Below are 25,279 nucleotides of genomic sequence, written 5' to 3' on the forward strand. Positions count from 1 at the left end.
GACCAGATCAGCGGTTGAACGTAGCAGTCAAAGACTGGTTCCTGCAGTGGTTGACCGGCAGACAGAAATGTAGATCAGTAGCCGGTGGCGACGAATAAGCAATCACTCATTAGGGGCTGCGGTTGAGAGCCGGCATGTGATTTTGCGGGATCGCCCCAACAAAACTTGGGTCTTCGGCTTCATCTTCGGGCAGAATCCACCCCCCTACGCGACTAACTTATGACGGACACTGGTAGTGTTCCTTCCCCCTCTGTGGGGAAAACGCGACGCGAATTCATTATCGCGAAGCAAGTATACAAGTATCAAGATTTGGTGCTACCCCACAGGCTCCAGTTTTCCCCTCATTCCTTCCCCAAACTCCGTCATCTGATCTTTCCCTCAATCGGGCATCTTCACGTTACCGGCCAATAATATGTTACATGTCACAACATTGCCTTCCCATCTCCAGGGTACACAACTTTCCTGATCTTGTTGCGGGTGCACTCGGCCACGGTACATATCCCTGACAGACTCATGGTCTGCCAGAGATCCGCCAGAAGCCCCTTCATCACGGCTTCGGCCCCGTTCTTTCCATCGATTGCCAACCCATAGATCACCGGCCTGCCAACCAAGACAGCATCCGCTCCCAGACAAAGCGCTTTGATGATATCTGCTCCAGTGCGAACCCCTGAATCAAAAAGAATTGTCATCTTGCCACCAACAGCATCAACTATCTCGGGGAGAACTTCCAGTGAGCCGATCGCACCATCAACCTGTCGACCTGTATACATGTCAATAGAAAGAACCTTCGCTGGAGAGCGACTGCCACATACCTCCATGGTTTGAAACAACGATACCGTCACATTTCGCCTCAAGGGCGAGCTTCGCATCATCCACATGCTGAATGCCCTTGAGTACAATTGGACCATCCCAATTCTTTCGCAAAAATGCAATTTGCTCCCACGCATGCGGCTGACCATAGAATACCTGGGAGATCCATGACTTAGATGCCCCCACAATGTCCTCTTCCACTGTCGAACCGGACTCTTTCTCAAATTTCGAGCGGAACACGGGATCCGTGAAACCAAGTGTGTTGCCGACGCCCCGTATGAACGGAACGTAGGCATTGTCCAGGTCCGCTGGTCGCCAAGCGAGCGACCAAGTGTCGAGCGTAACTACCAGGACGGAGAACCCATTGTCTTTGGCGCGTTTCAGCAATGATAGCGTGATATCATCGTCTCGCGGCCAGTAAAGTTGGAACCATCTTTTACCGTCTCCATTAGCCTGTCCGACTTCCTCAATCGAGCTGCTGCTCGCGGTGCTGAGGATATACGGGATCCCAACATTCCCACAGGCTTCTGCAAGGCCAGACTCCTTATCATCATGGAAAATCGACTGGACGCCGACCGGCGCCATGAGAAGAGGAGTTGGATATTTCTGGCCAAAAAGGTTTACCGCAAGGTTCTGATCATTCATCTACGCGGACACAGTCATTGGTCAGCGCTGGTGCTTGGAGGAACCGACTGAACTCTACTAACCGGCTTCAGCATCCTCGGGATTCTTTTCAAAACATCCAAATGTTATGCGCGTCAGTCTCCCGAACTCTACGTAGCAACATCGCGGCGGAGACGAATCAACTTACAGCTTCCATTGTCGAAAAGCCAGCCGATTGCTATCCATTGTAGCCTTCTCCCCAGCACCGCCGGCCACATAGTTGAAGCTACGATCGCCTAGGGCCTTCTTTGCCTGTTCTTCAAGTAATCGAGGATCAGTAGTAACATTAGGCAAGACGCCTGTCAATGCTCCTCGGCCATAGATCTCAGTCTGATAGTCGCCGTAGTTTTCCGACATATTGCGCGTGTAAATAGAAGATATTGCTTTTCAAATTCAAAAAGGTTCACTTGGAAGAACAGATGCTGACAGCAGAAGGAGCCCCCTCACGGATAGTGTTGTACCTCATGCAATCGGCACGTGAACCAGCCATGCCTCGGGATCCTGATCATTACCCGATACGGGGTGTTGCTGACGTCATTCCTACAGGTACCTAGTTAGATGCAAAGTACCTAGTGGTTTTACTATTGATGGCCATGAGGAAAAAATATCAATTCGTCTTTGCTATCTTTACCGCTAGACCTCAAATAGAACAACAAACAGCCACACACGCTGCCACATGTAGAGACAAGACATCAATTCCACGTCGAAGCAATCTTATAAATGTCAGCTCTGACATCCTCTGTAGTTCCACCAGTTGACAACAGACGGGCTTGAACCGCATCACTGCTAGGGAAGATCTGAGCCGTCAGGGTTGTCTCGCCCTGGCCGCCAAACACCTCGACGCTGGACCTATCGACGAAGATACTCAACTTCACTACACCAGTACTATCCGGCGTCAGGGGTCCATGATAGACGCTCGCGAAGGTCTTATCAAATGACACGTCTCCGGAGTGTGTACGGTCAAGGAAGATTTGCTGCTTGGCGAAGTCATAGCCAACGAGGGTCTGCTCGGTGAAGTTGGCGGAAGCTCGGAGGGCAATTGCAAATGCCGAGGCCGTCGAATTGGCGGAGAAGCTCAAGTCCACTTTGAATGTCTCTCCGGTCGTGGTTGTGTTGGTGGAGCCTTCAGAGAGATTCTTGAATGTGCGTGAATAGATTGGACGCTTGTTCGAGATAGAAGGCCACGCTTCCTGGGGTTGCTGGACTAGAGTTGCTTTGTTGCCAAGGGTCTTTAGGGCCACGTGGCGGGGAATGGCCATGGCGCTGCGCCAGGGGTAGGTGGGGATGTTTGCGCCATACTGCCAGTTGTTCATCCAGCCAATATGGACGTGGTCGTTCAGCGAGAGGCCATTGTAACCAGTTGCGGCATAAAAGTCCGGGCCCCAGTCCATCCAGTTTGCGGTGGAGTTCCCTGGGTAAACTGTGTCGGCGTCAGGCGTGAATGTGGTTCCGTCGAACTCTCCCACGAAGTACTGGGTTCCGGAGCCGACAGTGCCTGGGGGACCACCAGGGTTCAGTCCGCTTGTAATGACCCATTTTGTGGAATTTCCGCCGTCAAGGGGGAGTTTGGCAAGTCCGGGACACTCCCACACTCCGCCTTGCGCGTTGTAAGGACCGAACTCGCTCACTAGCTTCCAGTCTTTGAGGTTGTCGGAAGTGTAGATCGCGAGTTTGTGCAGCTCGGCTATGCTCGTGACAACCACCCATTTCTGGGATTCGTCGTGCCAGAACACAAAGGGGTCCCGGAAGTTCTGGTATTCAGCTTCATAAGGGCTGGGAGGGTTGAGGATGACTGGATTGGCGGCATCGTATGTCGTCCATGTTAGACCATCGTCAAGACTGTAGGCGATGGACTGTGATTGCTGGTCTTCTTGGACGGTTTGGCCACTCGGCAATGTTTGCGCAACGGGGTACTAGGATGCTACTGTTAGTGATATGCACGCTAGAAATGGTCCGGGAATGGGTAGGTACATAGGAAGTATACATGGCAACTAGGGGTGTCTTGCCGTCCTTCCCAAAGCCACTCGTGTTGTTGACATCGGCAACAGCACTTCCGCTAAAGTACATCTCGGTGACGTTGCTGCCAAATCCTCGGGCGAGAAGTGCAACGGGCTGCTCCTCCCAGTGGGTGAGATCCTCACTGATAGCATGCCCCCATGATATGTTTCCCCACTCGATGCCACCAGGGTTGTACTGGAAGAACAGATGGTAGGTTCCATTGTGGTATAATAGCCCGTTGGGGTCATTCATCCAGTTCTTCTGGGGCGAGAAATGGTATTGACCACGATAAGGCTGGTCATAGTTGAAGGCATGTGTAATGCCCAACAACATACAAACACTTAGGGCCTTCGACAGAGAAGCCATTGCTAACAAACCCTTTGAGAAAACCGCGCTGTGACTGAGGATTGTCTCTGGAATTTCAGGCATAGAATGACCGGGTTTATATGTGCGCCAGTGGACTCCGAGTCTGTCGTTGAATGGAGTGGGGTCCTGCATTAATGTGCCCAGATACACAAACCTTCTACTACATCCTGACGCCGAACTGAGTTTTAATGCCTCATCCACTTCGTAGCTGACCTATATCTTTTGTGAACCCACGCTGACTTCCTCTTTTTTACTTCAATTTGGATTTCCTCTCCTTTTCCGTCCACATATATGCTGTCTCAGTGAGTCGGCTGTACTTGCGTGATCGGCATCGGTTGTATTTCACAAATCCGGGGTGTGTCATTCAGGGATGTATGCATTTCCCCGCGTGGGGTGTTGTTGACGTTGTACCACGGACCACACTCGGGATTGAGCGGATACCTGCTCCTAGACCGAGAATATCGGCCCACCGGTCTACGCTTCCTCGGTGAAATTTCAACCTTTGCTCGGCGAAATTGACTAGATACTGCAGAGTATGGCATCGGTATACCCCTGGTGCCCACTCCACAAACCCTTCAATTGGCCCCGGACTGCGGGGCTTTGCCGAGTGCGGAGAAACATCGGGGACAGCGTTGGTCAGGCCCAAACGGAGTCGAAAGAGTAAGCCGGTGTAGGTGTTGCAAAACTGAGAACTTTCAAGCGAAGACCCTTGCATGAAGAAGTTGCTGTTCGTGTTCGTATAGGCGGTCGTAAGAGGGGTCTCATGGCGGGGCTGGAGTCCTAGGCTTCTGTGGATGGAGATGAAAGCACTCCCCCATGAGTCTCATTAGCAAATAAGTAGTTGGTTGAGCATGACCATTGAGACCAACCAGCGAAAATGCTCTTTGCTCGACCATGATAGGTTTCTAATATCCTATTTGCATGAAAATAAATAAAGAGTCTTCCGCTTCTCTCATGTGTTATATCACGACTAGTCGGTAAAGACAATCCTCGTCGTATGAGAGGAGGAGTGATTGCGCTTGACCAATTCTTGCCTCAGTCCCCATAATTACCGGCACTAAGCCTGCAGAAAGATGGCTGGGTCAGGAAAGAGGCCGAATATTTGCGCACAGTGTTGGCACCTAGACACTAGAAATTCAGTTGGTCAATAGGCCCAAAGTATGTCATGGCTCCACCGATGGGATGATTGCTTTTCCATAATACCTAAAGCATTTATCCCTGTTCATACGTGGTTGGGAGGGTTGGACGAAGTCGAGATGTTTGTGACGTCGCACACGTTGAACAGACAACATGTGGGTGCCTGGGGCACAAATGACCAGGATGTTTCTGGAGGGAGACGGGGAAAGGGGCATTCTCGGTGCCGGGAGGGCGTCGGGACACCACCTCGACAACCGAATGATGGTGCTCCCAAGAATCAGTGACCGTTGTCCCTTTTACTCACCATGCATGGAGTACGGTCATGGTCCCTGAAGATTACCTTCCTTGCTTCAAAATCTGCATGTAGAAGCTTCTCGTTAACGTGTCGCGGTATGCTCCACATAGATCTCCTCCAGCAGGCCGGTCTGATGGCCATCGCTACATTTAGGAAAGCCTATCCAACACGAGCAGCTGTTTGAATATACAAATGGTCGGTCTCTAGTCAATGAGAAGCATGAGATGTCAAAAAGATATGTTAAATTTGGTCTGGATGCTCTTTGCGCCCTTGTTTCGGCGCTGCCCCATGTTTCTTCACCCATCTCTAGGATCGACAAGATGATGGAGGAAGGATTTAACAAGGTCTTATAAATGACTGCAGAGAATGGAAAGGAGGTTATCGCGAAACTTCCATGTCCTAGGGTTGTTCCACCACAACATAGCACTGCATCCGAAGCAGCCGTCATGAAATACGGTATTGTCGACTTCCTTCATCTCGAAGACTGCATAAGCTGACCTACTTCTATCAGTGAGGTCTCATACCTCTGTCCCAGTGTGTAGGGTACTGGCTGGAGCTCAGAAGCCTCGAATCCAGTTGGGTCCGAGTATATTCTGATGGAAAGGGCCTGCGGAAGACAGTTGGTCGAGGTATGGGGCGAAATGAATCAGCTGCAACAGTTCAGGCTTGTTCAATGTTTGGTCCAGCTTCAAAGCCAGCTGGCAGCTTTGGAGGTTCCAGCCTATGGAAATATGTACTTTCTTCCCTCAGACGTTCAGAACCGGACCTATTTGTCCCAATGAACGACGACTATTGCGTCGGCCCAGCATATAATGCTTCGTGCTCTCCACAGCTGAGTGAAAGAGCTCACGCAGGTCCATGTATGTTATCGGTCTGCCATCAGAGCATCATTCAAACTATGCAATTCCTTAGGGCAGGGATTCGAAGATCTTGGCCTTGGATTGGTCGAACGGGGTCTTGCGCACTTACAACATTCGTCGCTCACCCCTTGTACGCCCCATTTCAGCACCAAATCTGAACATTTCGATATCCTCACGATGGCTAAGAAGCTAATACCACACTTGGGCGGATTTTCACCTCTATAACAGTTTGCCAAGCCTACATTGTGGCATACCGATCTTCAGATGGGTAACATATTCGTCTCTGAGCAGGACCTGACAGCTATAGTCAATGTCATTGATTGGTAATTCACCTCAATTATGCCTGCTTTCATGCAAATTCAGTGGCCCTCTTTTCTTGCCCCACCTGATGGCTATGAAATCGGTGCGGTCAAGCCGTAATTACCTTCAAACTTCGAAAATATGGATGTAGACGAATAAGCCTTTGCTATCAGCGAGAGAGAACAAGCTCTGCTTTCGAAGTGCTACGAAGCATCGCTGGTCAAAAACCACATGAGATCGTACCTGGCTATGACTCAAGTTGACTCTGCAATCAGGTATCTATTCATGTTCACAGAGAACACGACCAAGGATGGAATAATTCCCCTCCGTGACTGTCTCACTCAGCTTGCTGCAAGCTGAAACAAGATGGGTATTGCTGGGCAATGTCCTTATCATATCACACGTGAGGCTTCATCGAAACATAAGATGGAGCTGTCCCGGTACAAGGACTGGCAGACACTCAAAGGTTACACACAGTAATTGCTGCAGACAGATGATGAAGGTTGGATTTCCCCTCAGCTTGACTTCGAGAAGGTCCAGGCAAGACATGCCGAGCTCTTCCAGCTATACATCGAGAAAGAAACCGAAGAAATATCTGAGGAAGAGGCAAGAAGGCTTTGGTTCTACTTAGAGAACACCTAGAACAACTCAAACCGCTTTCCCCTCTCCCTGATTTTGAAGAGAGATGGACGTAAGCTTGAGACTGCATGCCACCCGCGATCAATCGATGTAATGCACTGCTATCTGTGTTTCGTTCTCGATACTTATAGCGGCTCTATTGGCCCGGATTCGCGCTACATTGTTATGTCAGTTATGGGTATTCGTGGAAGTTCTGACCTGCTTAGCATCATTCATAACACTTTGTACATGCAGATTCCTCTTCGGGAGGCCCGTGTGGCTCCATTGAGCAGCCACTTTGAACCTTCCCCTAGTGATGCATTTCCTTTTCACCGTTCATTTCTGTTCGCGTAGCAAACAGGCACTATCATGGGATCAATGAACCTGGGGGCAGTCATCATTGTGAAGTCAGCCATTGCTTTTTTGACCCACAACCTGATGGGCTAGTTTCGTGGTTGACTGTTTGCATTAAACCATATCCCAGAATTCTTCTTCAGGTTTGGCTATGAGTAGATCCGCTCTGTTGGTCTGTTGTGTTTGCACATGATAGAGTTTCTCGTCATCTCCGCGCCTTGTTTTCAACATGATCTGCATCCGGATGAGTGCAACGGCGGAGCTATATCCGCACAGTCTCGGTAGCTGGCAACGACGGATTCCCCGAATGGGTATTTTGTGGCGAACTAAATCCTATCATACTCCTAGTATTGTATCTCGAGCCACTGATTTTGAGCGTATTCCAAGTAAGGTTGTGGGTTTGCAGGTGGAAAGGCCCGCGAAGACTAAAGTCAAAACCCAGCCGGGCTGGAACCTTGGCGAATCTTGGCCACCCACCAGATCGCCACCATTTTCTGCTTCAATAATCCCCCACCTCACCTCCATCGTGATCAGTAATTCAGGGTTTGTACAGACTGTGTCTCTTGATTATCATGTGTAACATGGATCTACTTGGATTCTGAACATTGATCTACTGCATCGTCCACGGGAAGTTGGGACCAAATCTCGGCCCGTATGCAGTTCCTTTACAAGGTTGGATGACGAAATAGACTCCGACAGCAAAGATGGAATACCGAGAAGAACAGAAGCCTGATCCTAGATTTCCAACTCAGTTTGGAGGCTCGATGGATGGCGGTGATAGCAATGACTCGGCTCTCTCATTAGTGGATGAGAAACGGGAGAAGCACTTAATTCGCAAGATTGACCTACATATCATTCCTTTTGTCGTTCTTTTATATCTGTTTAGCTTTCTTGATAGAGGTATGTCTTCCTATACATGTTACTTCGCAAGTCTACTTCCAGTTTATGACTACTCGAATGATTGGCATGCTTGCTGACAAGCCCTAGTCAACATTGGCAATGCCCGTCTATATGGGATGGAAGAAGATCTGGGCCTGGTCGGAGATCAATACCAGATTGCAGTATCTATTCTGTTTGTAACTTACTGTGTATGTCTGGATTCGCACATATGTGTGGCTAAGACGCAACGTCTGATACTGTATAGCTCTTCGAAGTGCCGTCAAACTTGGTTATCAAGAAGCTCAGGCCATCACGCTACATCGCGTCGATATCGGTTATGTGGGGCATCATAGCGACTCTCACTGGAATAACCCAAAATTATGGAGGCCTCATCGCTTGTCGTATCCTTCTAGGTTAGTCACAGACCATGAGTTGGTGATGTGAGCCCAAGCTAACAGATCTAGGCGTCGTGGAAGCCGGACTGTTTCCTGGAATGGTTACCTATCTCACTATTTTCTATAGCAAGCGTGAAATAGCACTGCGCACAGGCTACCTATTCAGCAGTGCAGCCGCTGCCGGCGCATTTGGCGGACTTCTAGCTTACGGCATCGGCTTCATGGACGGCGTCGCCGGTTTACGAGGTTGGAGATGGATCATGATCATAGAAGGCATTCCAACCGTCATACTAGGGGGCCTATCCTGGTTCTTTCTTGCGGATGACCTCGACACAGCCTATTACCTGGATGATGAGGAGAAGGCCATAGTAGTTCGACTCCGTCGTCGCGACGTGGGCCAAACATCGTCCGCCCAAAAATTTCACTGGGCAGACGTCAAAGAAGGTGCGCTGGACTGGAGAATCTACGCCTTCTGCATTGCTCAATTCGGTGTCGACACTATGCTATACGGGTACAGCACCTTCCTCCCAACCATTATCCAGGGCATGGGGTCGTGGACAACACCCGAAGTGCAAGCTCTTACGATTCCTTGTTATGCGGTGGGCGCAATAAGTTATCTGATAATTGCTTGGGCGAGTGATAGAACTCAGCGTCGCGGAGTATTCACTTGCATCTTTGCTGCAATATCAGTGGTTGGCTATGGAATCCTGATATCGGATTCTTCGTCAGGAGTACACTACTTCGGCGCCTTGCTTATTGCCCTAGGATTATATGTGGCTGTCGGATTACCTCTCGCATGGCTTCCGACCACTCTTCCTCGTTATGGAAAGCGTACATTCGCCACGGGGCTGCAACTGACTTTCGGCAACGTCAGCGGCGTCATGTCTCCTTTCTTATACAAGACGAATGAAGCACCGCGTTATGTTCGAGGCAATGCAGTGACTCTGTCGCTGGTTGGATTTGCAGGCGTTGTGTATGGTCTTATGTGGTGGTACTATCATGGGAAGAATAAGCGCAGAGAACAGGGACTGGAAGATGAAAAGATTGTAGGGATGTCAGAAGAAGAAATTGAGGAAATGGGAGACAGAAATCCTCGGTTTAGATATAGTACCTGATATGTTGCGCAGATCTTCAAAATGCGAGCAAATCTCGGTGTTGCCATGGCTGTGGGACACACCAGACGTTCGTCCTTTGTTTCTTGGCATTGATTAGCCGTCTGTCGAACATCTCGATTAGCCTGTAATCCATCTTTTTACAGATCTCAATGTTAATTGAATGCATCTGCCCGTGACGTCGGGAGGTCCGTGTTCACCATGGTCCACGTTCTCTCGCTTAGCTCTTTGACATTATCTTTCTTCACTGCGGTGGCAGGAATTCTTTCTTATAATTATAGTCTGTCGCGCAGTACAAATTGTCGTGAATCTGTCTTCTCATCAGCTTTTGGCGCAAGCTGGAGGGCCTGGATTCAAAGTCCATGTATAGAGCAACATGACGACTGGAATCTTCACAAACATCTTGGTGGATATGGGCCCTGGGTCGAGAAATCCGCCGGAGACGATGAACTACAGGGCTTTGACGTATCAGGCAGTTGCACAGTCGACCAGATACACATGGTACCTTATAGATACTCTTTTCATCCAAGATGCCAATGCACTAATCGACGACTAGATGTCGCGCCATGCGGCGAGATATCCAACCAGGTCTGCAGGAGGCCGTAAGTTATCTGCCATTAGGAGAGTCTCTGGATATTACTAACGAGACATTTCACCATGGCTACAGGCCATCTTGCCCTTTTGGATAGAATCCATAAAGCAGGGATTCTGCTGAACGGCTCATTGTCGTTCCTGAACAATTGGACCTACATCACCAGCCATCCAGAACGAGACTTTGAGCAATTGACCACAACCGGCCCATACGCTGGCACTCCATCAAGCTTTCGAAACTGGAGTACGTTTCGCAGCCCGTTACGGGCACCTCATCCCGTCTGATGTGAAGACAAAGCTCTGGGCAAGTGATTCTGAGCGCGTCATCGAAACAGCCCAACACTTTGCCTCGAGGTTATTTGGGTCTGACTGGGAAAGGTCGGAAAGGCCGCTCTAGAGATAATCCCGGAGACATTTGATCGCCGCGCTGATACACTCACACCGGGAGATACCTGTCTAAAATACTTAGAAGACGAAGATCGTGGCCATGACAACGGCATCAAGATGCTCACTTTGTTTCAGCAAGCGTATATCCCGGCTATTGCGGAGCGACTGCTCGTTGAGGAGGGCAACCGTGGACTTGAGGGGTTCACCAATTGGGAGGTCTTTAGCATGCAGGAAATGTGTGGTTTTGAAACGACTGTACGGGGCTCGAGTCCCTGGTGCGATGTCTTCACGCGCGAAGATTGGAGGAATTTTAAATACGGACGTGATTTGGTCCAATACTATCGTGGAGGCCCAGGAAATCCTTACGCGGGCGCAATGGGCTGGCTTTGGCTGAATGCCACAGCGAATCTGTTGCGAGAGGGGCCCAAGGCGGGTCCAATGTTCTTCAAATTGGAGGTGACTCGAATTTAAACCAAGGGAGCTGAGACCAAGAGTCTAACGTGTGTGACAGTGTTCACGACGGGGATATAGCTCCTTTTTTGACTGCGCTGGACATAATGAGAGATGGAATGTACGACCCATTTCTTCCCGGCACACATCGGGCTGAGGACCGCGTTTGGTATACCTCAACTGTGATGCCAATGGGCGGTCGGGTCACGCTTGAACGGATGGCCTGTTCGCCAACAGATCCTGGCCACAATATGAACAAGACATTTCTCCGGATAAATATAAATGACAAGATTGTGCCGCTGTCATACTGTAAGTCTGGACCTGGCTTGTCTTGTCCGTTGACGGAGTTCGTCGGTTATGTGGATAGAAGAAGGGTTGAAGTAGGAGAGTTTGGAGATGTATGTGGTTTGGATGGTGATGTTGGGAGGATTACATTTCTTCGGCAACAGCAACTTGAATAAAAATTCGAGGTATGTCATCTAAGTGTTATAGGAGGCATCTTTGACATAGTTGCTGGTAGTCTGTGGAACATGCTTTGTTCAGGAATGCTGGCCTGCGCAGATTTGCCGCATGAGCTGAGGTTACTGAACATTTCTTATAGGAAGAACTGTTTCATCAGGCGCTATCTCCTAGGATTATCACCTGGGCGATTATAGGACGAGATGCGCTCAGGACAGTCGTAGATCATGATGGACTAGCATGAAACTGAGATCAGTAGGGTTTAACATAGTGGGCCACTAGTGATAGTATCTACTGGTATATATTGTACGGGGGCGGATGGGTGAAAAAGTAGATTGACAACAACTTTGTTGGATGGGTACCGTTCAGGCCGTACTAGTGCTAAAAACATATAGACTAGCTAATGAAGGACCTTTTGGTACATCTACTGAGGCCCAGACTACATATTAGATATTAATGATATGATTAAATGGGGTAAAGCGACTTGAAGCGGTCAAGATCCGCCGTCCATACCGCAGCGACTCACGTGACGGTATCCGGGCTAACACTCACTGTTTGTTGCGCCCAAAACTTTTGGACGGAAATCAGCTTCCATCTAACGGATCCTTTCATAAGGCCGCTTCTTCTCATCCAAACGTCACCTATTATCCTCCTTCCTTTACGAGATAATTCCAGTCCCGAAAATCTCTTTTCTTGCCTACATCTAGTATATCAGCAGCGATCCAAATTATCTTCCGAAATGGAGTATCACTTCGTTCCTCCGGAGGAGCGCGCCAGAGACGAGAAGGGTAACCTCCTGCCCTGGGGCTACGTTTACAAAGAGTAAGTCGTACACCATTGCACCCTTTCCCCCAAACACTTCAACCCAATCTCATCACCTTTCCAGTGAATCTCGCAACCCCCGCCGACCCCCCGAAGAATCCGGCCCATTTGGCAAGCGCAGAAACGCCCGCTATGAACATACCCGATCTCGCACACGCACCGGCACGCCGGCAGCAAAGCGCGAAAACCCCAATGTAGCAGAATTCGGGCGTCTATTCGCCCAACAACAAGAAGAGGAGAAAGCGCGCAGCAACACCCTGCCCAAGTCATCCTCCGCTTCCAACCTCGACAACGCCCGGAAGCAGCAGACAGAGAAAGTCGCAACCGAGTGCATACTATACGGTTACAAGAGCAAGGACTTCGAATGGAAAGTGATAGACAAGTACGAGCGGATCTCTCGCGGGTTCATCTGTGAGGACTATCCGCGGACCGACCCCAATGCTTTGAACGGGTATTCGCAGCTCCTGAGCGGCGGTGATGTGGTCATCCGCGCGAACTTATCAGCGGACGCGAATCGCAAATCGAAGCGCTATGCGGGCGGATTTCACTGGATTAAAGTCACATTTGATTCGACGACAGCGGCCGATCGCGCGTGCTTCTACTCTCCGCAGGAAATCGATGGCCATTTGGTCTTTTGTGAGCTGTATCATGGCCAGGGACCTGCGGAGGATGCCCCTATCGTACAAGGATCCACGGAGGCGACTCGTCTCCAGTCGAAGGCGGCGCCTCGCACTTTGACTTCGTCGCATTCGACGAGTTTCCTCCAACCGAAGGACACAGCCACCAAGGAACGCCATACACTGCCGAGATCTTTCGCCTCGAATAACCTGTCCAGTATCCTCGACGCCCATGAAGAGGAGTCCCAGGAATCATCATCAACCCCCACCGCCAGCTCCGCAACAGCCACCGCCATCGAGCAACCGGCACCCCTGCAGCAGCGCACAGTCGTCAAGGAACCCAAGCCCGAATCAGATTTCATGACGCATATCCCGACGGTGCGTCGGACGAAGCTCCGACCCATTACAGAAGCCCTTCCCCCTCAGCCTACGGTCACAGAGCGAGTGCTGCGCTCCATCCCTATTCTCAGCTGGTTCACAGGTGACATTGTGGGCGATGGACCTCAACTCCGCGAAGACGGAGCATTCGATTTCGACAAATCGAATACCTACTGGAAATTCTGGTACATGGTCGATAGAGTCCTGGGGACAGATATCTGCGGACTGAAGGAGGAGTCATGACATCTCACACCTATCCCTTTCACTCCTATTTGCTATATCTCAATGGAACAAAGGCCTCCTTGAGAAGAGCAGGGGAAAAAACGAAGACAAGAGAAAAATCGACCACACGCGCCGATTAAAACCCAAGTCCAGTCCCGTGGAACCAAACGGTGCCCTCGTTTTCTCCTAGCAGATACCCTGATGCATGGACGATAGTGCTTTGCTTCTTTTCCGTGTTTGTCAACGATGATGCTTGATTGTTGACAGTTTTCCTTTTACGAAGAGTGTGTGGTTTGTGGCGCTGTATTGTCAGCTTGTGTCTTTTTATTCTTTCGAACTTTTAACTTTGCATATTAAGTGTCTGGCGCTGGGTATATGGTCATTCATTTCATTGTTGGGCTGCATAGAGATGCGATGGAGAAAATAATCATAGCATGTTTAGTTTGGGGTTGTTATCTTTTCCTTGTAAGTCACATATTCAGATATGTGTGTGTCATTGGAGTAGACGTGCGCATCGTATCATCGTCATTTATACATCATGAGCCATCATCATCAGAATCCAACATGGTAAACACAGTAAGAGAACAAGCACCCTCCACCCCCACCATAAATAAGATATGTCCTATACCCTCACCTCCCACCCCGCCCCCCCCGCAACAAAGGATACCCTCAATGCATCACAACAGCCACATGATCATTCATATACTTTTGAATATTTCCCAAGAAACAAGCAGCGATGATAGACACGCCCCCGAACCCAATACTAGCATAATACACCCACTTATAGCTCTCAGCGTAGGCGAGCTGACCCGCCGCCACGACGGCATTGTACGCAGTCTCGTTACCCGCGATGCCGGGGATGAGCTTTAATTCGTCGAGCAGAGACGCACCGGTCATTTCGATCGCTTCGGCGATGTACGTGGTGTTAGTTATGTTGAGCTCGGTGAGCATGACGCCGCCGATGTAGTGTTGTGCGTTGGGGACGAATTTGGAGATGAAGATGTTGTAGTAGATTGTGTAGCCGATGCCGCCGCCGGCGACGCGGATGGAGAGGGTGAGGGCTGAGATGGTGGCGATGAGGTCCTGGAGATGGGTTAGTTAGTCTATGGGGTGTGTGAAGAAGGACTGGTGTTGTTTATGAAGGGTTGACGTACGTCTGGACATATAATTGTTGTGATGATTGAGGCTGGGACGATTATGCCCCCGATTCCTAGGCCTGCGATGATTAGGATGCCCCAGAGTTGGTATAGGTTGTCTGGTCGGCCTATTGACATGGCACCGCAGCCTAAGAGGATGTTAGCATTCTGTTGGTGTTCAAGGTTGAATGAAGGTTTATACAGACCTGCTGTCATAAGGACGCTACTGATGATGAGAAGTTCCTTGTTGTGGCCATGCAAGACACTGAGGAGCCATAGGACGATACAAGCACCTGCCATGATGCCGAACCCGATGGGGATACTCCGAACACCAACGTCGACGGGATCGTGACCATACACGTTGAATGACTGTGTGGGCCAGAACATGAGAACAGAGAAGAAGTTTGCCCCTGAGATGAACGTGATGACTAGGGTCAAGCCCAAAATGCGTGGCTCTTGCTTTAGTCGGCTTGGAAAGATGGGATATTTGGCACCATAGATCTCCCAAAATGCAAACACAACCAAGACTACAAAACCAAGAATCAGGGGAACCAGAACATGAGCGGATGTCCAGTCATACTGAGTATATGTCAGTTATTAGAACGACGTTTCCAAGATGGGAAATGGGAATCGAACCATATATCCGCCCCATTGCAGTCCGGCCAAGAAGATGATAAGGCCAGAAATACTGAGGAACCCCCCGATGAAGTCTATACGACTGATAATATCGGATCTCGTCAAGCCTTCTGAATTGACTCGTGGTGGCGGGAAGTAAAAGAGGGCTGTGATGAGCAAACCGAAACCACTCCATGCTCCGCAGAAAGCTCCGACATAGCGCCAGCCGCTGTATGCTGCAATAAGCTGAGCCCACAGTACAGATGGGCAAAATGGCAAGATGGTGAAAATCAACACTGAGACATATTTTCCTCTTTGTCGAGTTGGAGCCATTTCTGAGGTGGCGGCTAATGCAGTCAACTCATTGATACCTGCACCTGCGCCCGCTATTGCCATTCCCGCTGTATGTTTGTTAGACCCCAATTCAGAGCATTTGATATGGCGGATAACATTATGTGTACCTACCAATGAAAATGTTCATCGTATTTGCGGTACTGCTGACTATCATACCAAGGCAAACAAGGGAGGCACCGATGAGGGCAACGTATCGACGACCGATCAAATCTGAAAGTGATCCGACAAAAGGGCAGACACCAGCAAGTGCCAGCAAATTCGCCAGGACCTATGTCCATCCAGGAATTGTCAGCTTTTGGCCACCTTCTTCCTTATAGGGGGTACTCACAAACCAAACCCATCGATCCGAGCCGCCAATGTCTTCGTAGATGTAAGGTGGTATGCCTCCTGGAAGGCTATTAGAACGTTGGTATCCAGCACACAGGCGAAGATCTCACCGAAGAGATAGACTGGAATTTGGCTCCCAGTCCATAGGAAAGCCATCGCTGTAAATCCCATGAACCGACGGAAGGTCATCTAGCAATCGACAGAGTTCACAGTCAGTTTCGTGTGTGTACCGCAAAGTCCACGACTGATCAGGTACATACTGGGTTGTCCACAGGCGCACCCATCTCTTCGTACGCAACAACCTCATCATGGCTAAATTTCCTCTCCATATTGCCGGTCGGAGGTGACTCTGCCACTGCTTTTTCATCAGTCTGCGACTGACTTGAGTGATCGGTGAGCTCCATGGGCGTTGGGTGAGCAGGCTGGAGCGAGTCCTATTGGTGCGCAGCGACAACAATCAAACAGAAAACTCGAGATTAGGGAAAAAAAGAAAAAGCTCACTGCAAGCCATGCATGTATTTATTTTTCTCCCCCAGCACAGATCATCATAGTGGGTCTCTAATGATGCTGGCTTGTATAGATACTAGGGCGTGGATCCAGACCGTTTAAGGGTGACGAGCCATGGGACCCAGCAGAATCTCAAATCCATCAAAGCGTCACCAGGGAGGGGACAGACCGGAGATACTACCATTCTCAGACACAACCGAGGCAGTTGAGCGAATGCAAGGGCAACCATTGGGCCCTGGATAGCCGACCGGGAGGATTGACCGCGTGGATGGGATGTGGAGGAGAGGAAAATGCGGGGGAAATCCTGGGGGAGAAGCAGTCAACGACGTCGCCTCGGTATCCCCGGTCTTCAAAGAAACTCTATTTTTTAAACCTTTTCTAGGTTACCGGTGCATAGGATCTATGTGTAAAATGTCTATTAAATGTCCGTGCAGCAAAGAGGGTCGATGAATCAGAAGGGGTGTATGTACACGAGGATGGATCCATCATTCTGGATGAAGAATTGAGTTCTCAGGAGGACCTCGCCAATAACAGTCTCCCAATGTGGCGAGAATGCTAACAAAGTCCAGCCAGGAATAGTCGTCCCTTGCACGACCCTGGCTAGGCAGGATACGGCTGCATGAATTCAAAGGCCTGTCCAGACCTATAGCACCTCTAGATCCTGGCGCAGCCCGGTCAATAGCGTTCTCCAACCTCTTGAAGCTTATAAGACTTGGGGACTACAAAGAGGGCGGAAGCCTCGATACACAACCGTCCCATGGGGTCGCGTACTTCTCCCTTCACCCATGCTTTGCGTTCTGTGCTCCGTTCCTCGTCCAGAGTAGCATGGAAGGTGTAGAAGTTACCCGAGTACACCGGTGCACGGTATTTGAGCTGTAGATTGGCCGTGACTCCAGTGCGTTGTGGAAGATGTCTGATTGCGACTCGGGCTAGATGCTCATCGATCACGGTCCCCAGAGCACCTCCATGAACAACCGTCGGCCATCCTTCTAATCCCGGTCCGACATATGCGACATTGATGGCCTCCTTCTCCTTATCATTGTAGAATATTCTCTATGTGACCACTTCGTCAGCCATGTGCCAGGTTTCACAAGAGTTCGTAGAGGCATCGGCATGCACTACAAGGCGAGAACTGACCTGAAATGCTAGCCCTCGGCTGCCTCGTAAAGGACCCGAACTCAGCCTCTGTAATTTATCTTCCTCCGAATAATTACCGTATACATCAGCCTCTATATAGTCGGGGTTCTCTCGAAGTTCCTTCACGATGGGCAGCCCGTGTTCGTAGATGTAACGGATTTCTTCTAGCCTTTCGCGATCTTCCTCTGTATCGGGCAATGGCGGTGGTGCGAGCTTCCTATCCATCCACTTTCCGGCAGCAATCCCAAGGCTACCGAAAATCGCCATGTACGCCAGGCGTCGCGGCCACCGCGACGGTTGAGGTATCGGTTCATGGGCGGCAGTACTGGTGTTCCTCGAGGGACGAAGTGTGTATCGACATGGTAACAGCGGTCTGTTCCGGAGGAGGCGTAATTGCGACTGTAGGACTCTGCGCGAGGAAAACATGATGCTCACATCGCAGGTTTCATCAACGACGCAGCATTTTCCCAGAGCTCGACGAAGCAACCAGTGATTAGATAAGATAGGGGATCCCTCGGCTCTTGCTGCATTATCACGTGATTGGAAGATACGCTGTTGTCTAGATACAATCTACAGCTAGTGCTAGCTACAAGGCAGGTTATCATACTGATTGACTCAAAACCATCTTTGCAGTACTTTGTTTAGCAGAAACACATTTTCCTAACATTCAGCCATAAGCTCATTATCTATGCATACCGTTTCTAGCCTGATACTCGTGAGATAAAGTGAGGGCCCTGCTTAATTTGTCGTCGGCACCTCAACCGCCCGGTAGAGGAGAATAAGTGCGGAATGGGATTCACCTGGATATGAAGGTTAGACGTCTGTCCGCTATTCAGAATCAAGTAACAATTGTGTCAGGGACTTACCACCACCAGCAAGAGTCTCAATCTTCTCCCCTTCCACTTCGGTAACCTTCTCATCATTGAACCACCACCACTTGTCTTCGGTGCTTGCGCCATCACCGCTGGGCTGCTTTTTCACGTACGCAGTGTAATGTCCGCTGTCCGCACTTGCGCCCTGGTGGGTGATCACACCACGTAGTTCGTAAAGACCCGTCTTGTTCACACCACTGTCTGAGGCAAGACTCGGATCAATGAGCTCAGACAATTCTTTCTTGGCGGCAAGAATTGAGGCGGTCTTTTCAGCTTCGTAATCTGCATCGGACTTGAACACATCGGTCATGGCTGCATCTCCGTCGTTCTCCGCAGCCTTAGGTTCTTCCTTGCGCTCTTCAGCAGCTTTTTTCTTCTGCATCGGCTCCATGCTTGACCCAGATTCGGCCTCTTTCTTTTCTTCCTCCTCTTTCCGGTGAGCGAGCTTTTGACGCTTGCGGGCACGCTCGACATCCACCTCTTCCTTCCGAATCTCACGAACCTTGTCTCTCACGGGAATGAGCTGTTTCTTCAGTTCTTCGGTGCAGAAATCCACCGCATCAAGTTCAGCGGGGAATGTGACCTTTCGCATAATCTTGGCCTTCTTCTGTGTTTCGCGCTTCCAGAAGAACCGAACGAAATGAACCGTCAGGTACTTGGGCAAGCGCGCAATGCGTGAACGCTTGGTATATACGGCATCGCGGTCGAGAACAGAGGAGCGCTTCTCAATCTTCTCTTCGAGACCAGCCATAATACCGTCATGCAAATGGTTGGTCTCTTTACCGATATGACAATCAAGCTTGTAGAAAACGTCGGAGCTGTTAGTAGCTACTTCGCCAGCCTCCTTTGCGGCCTCCTCGTCGCATTCGGTGGTGGACTCAAACCCTCCAGCCATGTACTTGTCCACGAACGAAACCTCAGCGGCAGAGTCACCTTCACCCTCCTTCACGACCAGCTTGTTACGCAACTGACTAACGATTTGTGACCAGGCCTCTTCGGCATCCTGTTGGGCATAGCCATGTCCATTGCGATCCCTTTGAGCAAATTGGGGGAAAGCATTTCGCAGAGCATTGAGAAACATGAGCGGCGGGAAACCTTCTTGCGTCTCCGACATTTGCTTGAAGAGGTCTCGCAAAGAGGACGTGAGATCCATGGAAGCACCCAAGCCGCCAAGACCGAGACTACTAAGGTTCGAAAGGCTAGAGCCTCCAGAAGAGCCGCCAGAAGGTCGGTACTTGAGTAGCGCATCCTGAAGTTCGGGAACGCTCCGCAGTGTCTGTAGCGTTGAATTCAGGTAGCAAGTATTTCCAAGGTTCTGCAGACCTGCAGGCGTTGCACCCTCCGCTCTCGCAGCTTCAGCTTCAGTCATGTCCTCCAAAAACTTGACGACTTCCTTTGGTCTACCCAAGTCCCCAGCACCTTGACCGCCCGACGGAGTGCCCATCATCATGAACGTTTGGCCGGGTTTGGCGTTGAGGGAGGACAATGGTGTGTCATCTTTGAGCTGGCCACCCTTGACTAGGAGCTTCTGCCGCTCGGGTTCGACGCCAGTGAGAGAAAATAGCTGGTATTTGAGCGTTTCGCCGTTCAGGGAAGGGTCGAGCTCCACCTCGTAGCGTTTGCCCTGGTGCTTTACAACAACTGCGTCATGGGATCAGCGGAGAAGTAGCGAGATGGCTTGGAATAGAGCACATAGCCATGAAGATACTTACCAGGTATAGAAGCCATTGTGACTTGATTCAAGGGTCTATATTGGATGCGAATGATACCTCCTCCGAGGTCTGGCGGTAGGATGCAGTTGCGTAAACAACGACTGCGTCAGTCATCGCCGGAGAAAGCGTGGGGCAAACGACGGCCGTACTACGGCGAACTATAGCAACCATTATGCAACTATACTCTTTCGAGACTTCACCGCTTTGTTGCTTAGCAGGAGCTCACCCCTCTCTCCCCACTAACCACTACCTGTGGTAGCCCGGCAGGGTTAAAAGGCGCGCAGAACCTGGTATTTTGATTGACCGTCGGATGTAGTTAGAGGTTGATTTTAATTGTCAAACAACTTCAATCATGTATGAAGCTAGGACAGATAAAGTCAGTACATATAATATAGACTATCTCTACACTGGCTATGTAGAATGACCTGGGCGCGTTAACTGATTCTGCCGGCAAAATACTGGAACCCCGATGCCATTTGCCGGTTGGCCGCTATCGTCCGCCGTACTACAGGCTACATCGCTGCCGGGCGGCGGGACGTTGCTCCTGACGCAGCTATTCAGGTACTTAGGTGACGCCCGCTCTGGTAGTTAAGGCTTTGAAACTCATTGGGAGGTTCTGACAATTTAATCGCGGATCCTCTGCTTGCTAACTGTGCCTTACTTGCATTTTCAACAATTGTCTTCTCATCAAGCTCGCCAGCGACCTTCAGCACTCCGGGGTGCCGCCTATACGTCACAACCCCATTATGGTGATTATCAACCTTGTCCAGGGGTTCAATTTACAAACCAAGCTGACAGGACCAGTCTCAATCATTGCGTCCATACCTGTTGGCTGTTAGATCCTCGCTAACGGCAGCACTCGCGATATCGAACTTCGCTTCTCAAACCTCCGAAAGACAGTACGTTGGGCCGATTCCCACCCCCTCACCCTTATGGGTCAGATGAGGCTAATTCAGGTATCCGGACAGCAATGTTCCCGAAATTGAAGCCGCAACTTCTCCCGAATTACTTCTCAACCCCCTTACAATCTCCCGGAATGAGAACGAGAGGGTCCTTATCGAGCCCAGCGTGAACAGTGTCCGTGTCAGCATCCGAATCAAGCAGGCAGATGAGATAGAACATATCTTAGTCCACAAGTTCACTAGGTTCCTGACGCAGCGCGCGGAATCCTTCTTCATTCTACGGAGAAAGCCAGTGAAGGGTTATGACATCTCATTCCTTATTACGAACTTCCATACCGAACAGATGCTGAAACACAAACTGGTGGACTTTATCATTCAATTGTATGTTTCATCTGCTTTGCCCATAAATCGTTCGATAAATGAGAGGCTAACGACTTCTTCGTCTGATAGTATGGAGGAAGTGGACAAGGAAATTTCGGAAATGAAGCTCTTCGTATGTCCCCTTGTGTCTCTGATTTATGGAGGCTTCTGACCAACATTTCCTCTAGTTGAATGCCCGTGCCCGTTTCGTTGCCGAGTCGTTCCTGACACCGGTAAGTCGCCCTGGTTACCTCAATTGAACCTGACTGATAGGATTACAGTTCGATTAGATCGCCCCAGCTTCATGGTTGGCACATGACCTTGATCTTCCCTTCCTCTAAGGAACATATCGTGTACAGAAGTTTGATGCATGTTCCTTTCCGCAGTCGTCCATATTATATCTCGAAATCAAATTTGTAGCGACCATTTCATCTATTATAGGGAAATCCAGGCTACATAGAACCGAACACTCTGTGTTGTGTACGACTAAGTCTGAACAGGGCTGCCGTAGGTCTCGGCATAAATTACCTTCCTAGAACCCTCTGCTTGCCATGACAGTGCAGATGATCATATTTAAATGGAGGAGATTCATCTTCTGAGCTTCAACCGGTTCGACCCGTTGTTTGTTCCCTCTCGGTGCACGGTGTGTTCCATTTGCACACCAACAAAGTAGTAAAGGCGGCAAATGCAAACGAGAATGACAGCATGAAAAGCAAGTTACCTTGTTCTTGCCTCTTCATTTCAACAGTGAACAGAGGATCCGCATCACGCTGTACACTACGCTGTACACTTGACGGGTCCCGGGGAATCTTATCAGGGACATGTGTTTCTTCTATTAACCAGACCCGCCGAGCACATGGCTCTTTGGATGGCTTTCACTCGGTCATTACATCGCTGTCGTTCATGGATGCCATTCAGATACCTTCCCCATTACCTGCACACTGTTCATCAGATGATACTTGAGTAACACCTCAAGTGAGTAACAGTCCTCACATACAAAGGGACCAGTGAATTAGCAGATGTGGCAGCGCGTGTAGGGTAACAAATAAAGACCCTCCTCCCCCAGGATCTTCTTCTCAAATTATCTCACAACTTTCCCGCTGAGGTTGTTTACTTTGCCTTTCTCTTTGCTCACTTGCTTCGCATTTTTCCCACCTATTCCCTCTTCCTCGCTCATCTTCATCCTCAACCTCACGTCTTTTTCTTTCTATACTGCCATACAGCCTCGAACATGGCGTTTTCCAGACAAGACCACCTTTCTCACAAGCTCAATATGCCTCCTTTTGGTAGGATCCCCATCAATCTTTCCAGGCCTCAAGAGCCACAGTACAATCCTGTCGCTTCCAGAAATGTGTATTACGACCCTTTCCTAGGCTACGCCCCAAACCCATCTGATGATACCGTCTGTATCCCCTTTGCTACCAATCGCCTCACCCCGGTTCCTGTCCAACCAGGTCGGCTTGAACAACCAGGAGCGTCCTCCACTTTCTTGACCTCTTCTAGTATCCCTGTGATGAATATCGGCAACAATAAGCCTGGACCCTACGTGAATCTTGCAAGCTATCCCAACTCCATTAGCAGAGCTGCTCCGTCAAACGAGGTGCCATACGGGAGCTTAGTCCGCTACATGGAAGCCCCTACCTGGGGTGTTATCAAGATTTCGAACGTAAGTAACTGACTGACTCGTTCTTCAGCAAAGTCTACTAACCTTGGGCCAGATCCCCTACTCCATCACCAAGCAGGAGATCTTCCAGTTTGTTGGCAGACAAGCGCGGCTTGTTGCGGGCCACGCAGTCCACATAATTATGGAGCGTCCCACTGCTAAGACGATGGATTGTTTTGTAGAGTTTGCTTCGACTGAAGACGCCGAAGAGACGGCGAACCGAATCAACCGCATCTATGAATGTGGACGTGCGCCTCGACTCGGTAATAGGCACGTTGAAGTTGAGATCAGCAACCAAGAGGACTTGCTGAAAGATTTGTTTCCACGTGCAAAGTGCATAAGCTGGGAAAATGGAACGCCTAAAGTCGTGGAGAATACTGACAGATATTCCACCGGCTTTACTGGCTTTTTCACCAGTGAAGAGATCATCGGCGCCATTCGTCACGCTGAAATGCCTCAACGTGTAAGCCCTTCAGCCGACTTCGTTTCAAAGCAGAGATGCCTAACAATTTCTTAGTCTCCATTCGGTGCCAAGTGTCCCCAGCGTACTTACGAATCTACCATAAGCACGCTCTATAAGGTAGGTTTTGATTCCGATGAAAGTGATAGCATTCTGATAAGGGATAGTTTCCTTGGTATGCAACCAACATGTACACCGTGCATGACCGTAATCAGCTATTCGAATTGACAAACCGTCACATACGTTCTCTGGTGTCACGGATGGAAAAGTCCAAGACCGTTGGGCTTGACCAACGTCTGCTCCGCGAGCTCCTCTACGCCGGTCTAAATTGCCCCGCATTCAATGAGCGCCAGAAATATACTCTTTGCATTCACGCCGGCGAGAAAAGCGAGATTCTCAGGTTGGGAGACATGAGCAAGTGGTTCCCCTTCGATACTCTGGTCTACCTGCCTGGCTTTGAATATGACACCTGCGCGGTATGTATCTCTTCAGAAAAATATTAGTTTGCCAATACTCTTCTTGGCGTGCCATCTAGTCATGCATTCTTCGCCCATTATTTCCTTTCACTGATAGTTGCAGCAGTTGTATGCCAGTGTGATCGCAAACGGTAGATTCGAAGGCGCCTGCCGCGAGTTTCCGAATAATTTCCCTGCTGACAATACCACGCTCATATCACCCTTCGGTCGCATTTGGTTTGAGTGGCCAACCGATGTCGCTAAGACTACTCTTTGGGTTGATGCCGTTAATCGTGAGACCAATGTGCTCAACTGCCTTCTTCAGAGCGGATCCATGGGAACAATCCACAGACCACTTTCAATGGCTAGTACCTCAAGCAGTGTTTCCCCCACCTCTCCAATCACTGATGAAAGTGTGCCCCGAAACGAGAATGTGTCCCGGGTCAGCGTTTTGCAGGCCTCATCGCGTCGTGCCAGCGAATGCTGGAACAGCGGCAGCGGCAGCGCCCTTCTTGATACCGAAGGCATTTGGGGTCAGAAAGTATTCTTTAGCCCTCCAAAGAAATTCCGAGCTCCTAGCCACCGCATCACCCATTCATCGCCCAACTGTCTCAAAGATTTGAACCAGTGAGGTCCACCGTGGCTGGAGTAAGAATACCGGGGATATGCTGTGCTGAGCGTTTCTGAATAGGTATTGTCTTACCTGAGTTGCCTTCTGGACAGAGTTCAGGATCTGCAGATTTTAGTTGTATTTTCATATCTTGGTGTTGCGGCCCTGGATCAGAAGAGGAACCGTCATGTATTGATGAGGAACGAAGAAACGATCATGACTAACGGAGTACATTGGTTAATGGAAATGGTTGGGTTTAGCGATTTGGTCCGATGTGAACTGGGACCACAACGGGCTTGCATCCCATTGGGGCCATTTTATGCTCGCCTTGCTCTGCTGTTTGCTTTGCTTTTCGAAGTCCCTTTCTTCTATTGAAACAATTCACCTACAGCCAGGTGTTGACGAATTTCTTTCTTTCATTGAGCTACCAAAGTGAAATTGAAACTGATGCCTTTC

General features: G+C 49.7%; 10 protein-coding genes across 10 annotated transcripts; 5 read left to right on the forward strand and 5 right to left on the reverse strand.

Moving 5' to 3' along the window:
- Positions 1 to 257: 257 nt before the first annotated feature.
- On the reverse strand, positions 258 to 1,889 carry BO83DRAFT_436609 (lactate 2-monooxygenase). The gene is made up of 4 exons (XM_025535973.1): positions 1,622 to 1,889; positions 1,518 to 1,539; positions 813 to 1,455; positions 258 to 760 (listed from the first exon to the last, which is right to left on the reverse strand). Exons 1-4 carry the CDS (start codon positions 1,828 to 1,830, stop codon positions 423 to 425), a joined length of 1,212 nt encoding a protein of 403 aa, XP_025389395.1. The 5' UTR covers positions 1,831 to 1,889; the 3' UTR covers positions 258 to 422.
- A 276-nt stretch (positions 1,890 to 2,165) lies between these two features.
- BO83DRAFT_310250 (glycoside hydrolase family 32 protein) lies at positions 2,166 to 3,837 on the reverse strand (the record flags this gene model as incomplete). Its single annotated transcript, XM_025527432.1, has 2 exons — positions 2,166 to 3,386; positions 3,445 to 3,837. 2 exons carry the CDS (start codon positions 3,835 to 3,837, stop codon positions 2,166 to 2,168), a joined length of 1,614 nt encoding a protein of 537 aa, XP_025389396.1.
- Positions 3,838 to 5,493: 1,656 nt separating this feature from the next.
- Positions 5,494 to 7,071, forward strand: BO83DRAFT_397986 (phosphotransferase family protein; the record flags this gene model as incomplete). Its single annotated transcript, XM_025533222.1, has 7 exons — positions 5,494 to 5,613; positions 5,635 to 5,725; positions 5,781 to 5,805; positions 5,826 to 6,021; positions 6,493 to 6,532; positions 6,590 to 6,763; positions 6,923 to 7,071. 7 exons carry the CDS (start codon positions 5,494 to 5,496, stop codon positions 7,069 to 7,071), a joined length of 795 nt encoding a protein of 264 aa, XP_025389397.1.
- An 861-nt stretch (positions 7,072 to 7,932) lies between these two features.
- On the forward strand, positions 7,933 to 11,582 carry BO83DRAFT_407501 (putative MFS transporter; the record flags this gene model as incomplete). The annotated part of the gene is made up of 10 exons (XM_025533971.1): positions 7,933 to 8,301; positions 8,389 to 8,489; positions 8,546 to 8,693; positions 8,745 to 9,782; positions 10,158 to 10,288; positions 10,344 to 10,389; positions 10,455 to 10,657; positions 10,757 to 11,205; positions 11,277 to 11,524; positions 11,563 to 11,582. The coding sequence occupies exons 1-10, from the start codon at positions 8,106 to 8,108 to the stop codon at positions 11,580 to 11,582; spliced, it is 2,580 nt and encodes an 859-aa protein (XP_025389398.1). The 5' UTR covers positions 7,933 to 8,105.
- Positions 11,583 to 12,279: 697 nt separating this feature from the next.
- On the forward strand, positions 12,280 to 13,911 carry BO83DRAFT_248100 (uncharacterized protein). The gene is made up of 2 exons (XM_025527020.1): positions 12,280 to 12,496; positions 12,561 to 13,911. The coding sequence occupies exons 1-2, from the start codon at positions 12,414 to 12,416 to the stop codon at positions 13,732 to 13,734; spliced, it is 1,257 nt and encodes a 418-aa protein (XP_025389399.1). The 5' UTR covers positions 12,280 to 12,413; the 3' UTR covers positions 13,735 to 13,911.
- A 471-nt stretch (positions 13,912 to 14,382) lies between these two features.
- On the reverse strand, positions 14,383 to 16,673 carry BO83DRAFT_407503 (putative MFS drug efflux pump; the record flags this gene model as incomplete). Its single annotated transcript, XM_025533972.1, has 8 exons — positions 16,406 to 16,673; positions 16,256 to 16,334; positions 16,147 to 16,205; positions 15,930 to 16,086; positions 15,486 to 15,865; positions 15,056 to 15,428; positions 14,868 to 14,998; positions 14,383 to 14,796 (listed from the first exon to the last, which is right to left on the reverse strand). Exons 1-8 carry the CDS (start codon positions 16,547 to 16,549, stop codon positions 14,383 to 14,385), a joined length of 1,737 nt encoding a protein of 578 aa, XP_025389400.1. The 5' UTR covers positions 16,550 to 16,673.
- Positions 16,674 to 17,076: 403 nt separating this feature from the next.
- Positions 17,077 to 18,236, reverse strand: BO83DRAFT_335927 (PaaI family thioesterase). Its single transcript, XM_025528430.1, has 2 exons — positions 17,790 to 18,236; positions 17,077 to 17,705 (listed from the first exon to the last, which is right to left on the reverse strand). The coding sequence occupies exons 1-2, from the start codon at positions 18,213 to 18,215 to the stop codon at positions 17,328 to 17,330; spliced, it is 804 nt and encodes a 267-aa protein (XP_025389401.1). The 5' UTR covers positions 18,216 to 18,236; the 3' UTR covers positions 17,077 to 17,327.
- A 77-nt stretch (positions 18,237 to 18,313) lies between these two features.
- On the reverse strand, positions 18,314 to 20,467 carry BO83DRAFT_377587 (ubiquitin-specific protease UBP6). The gene is made up of 3 exons (XM_025531027.1): positions 20,374 to 20,467; positions 18,656 to 20,302; positions 18,314 to 18,589 (listed from the first exon to the last, which is right to left on the reverse strand). The coding sequence occupies exons 1-3, from the start codon at positions 20,387 to 20,389 to the stop codon at positions 18,528 to 18,530; spliced, it is 1,725 nt and encodes a 574-aa protein (XP_025389402.1). The 5' UTR covers positions 20,390 to 20,467; the 3' UTR covers positions 18,314 to 18,527.
- Positions 20,468 to 20,931: 464 nt separating this feature from the next.
- Positions 20,932 to 22,103, forward strand: BO83DRAFT_377588 (actin-related protein 2/3 complex subunit 4 family protein). Its single transcript, XM_025531028.1, has 6 exons — positions 20,932 to 21,122; positions 21,178 to 21,272; positions 21,342 to 21,656; positions 21,726 to 21,768; positions 21,824 to 21,868; positions 21,917 to 22,103. The coding sequence occupies exons 1-6, from the start codon at positions 21,120 to 21,122 to the stop codon at positions 21,923 to 21,925; spliced, it is 510 nt and encodes a 169-aa protein (XP_025389403.1). The 5' UTR covers positions 20,932 to 21,119; the 3' UTR covers positions 21,926 to 22,103.
- Positions 22,104 to 22,908: 805 nt separating this feature from the next.
- Positions 22,909 to 24,844, forward strand: BO83DRAFT_310478 (uncharacterized protein; the record flags this gene model as incomplete). Its single annotated transcript, XM_025527439.1, has 5 exons — positions 22,909 to 23,301; positions 23,354 to 23,761; positions 23,816 to 23,878; positions 23,926 to 24,234; positions 24,338 to 24,844. 5 exons carry the CDS (start codon positions 22,909 to 22,911, stop codon positions 24,842 to 24,844), a joined length of 1,680 nt encoding a protein of 559 aa, XP_025389404.1.
- Between the last annotated feature and the right edge of the window lie 435 nt (positions 24,845 to 25,279).

The sequence above is a fragment of the Aspergillus eucalypticola genome (genome assembly GCF_003184535.1).
Source record: "Aspergillus eucalypticola CBS 122712 chromosome Unknown BO83scaffold_9, whole genome shotgun sequence".
In the NCBI taxonomy this organism is placed as follows: domain Eukaryota; kingdom Fungi; phylum Ascomycota; class Eurotiomycetes; order Eurotiales; family Aspergillaceae; genus Aspergillus; species Aspergillus eucalypticola.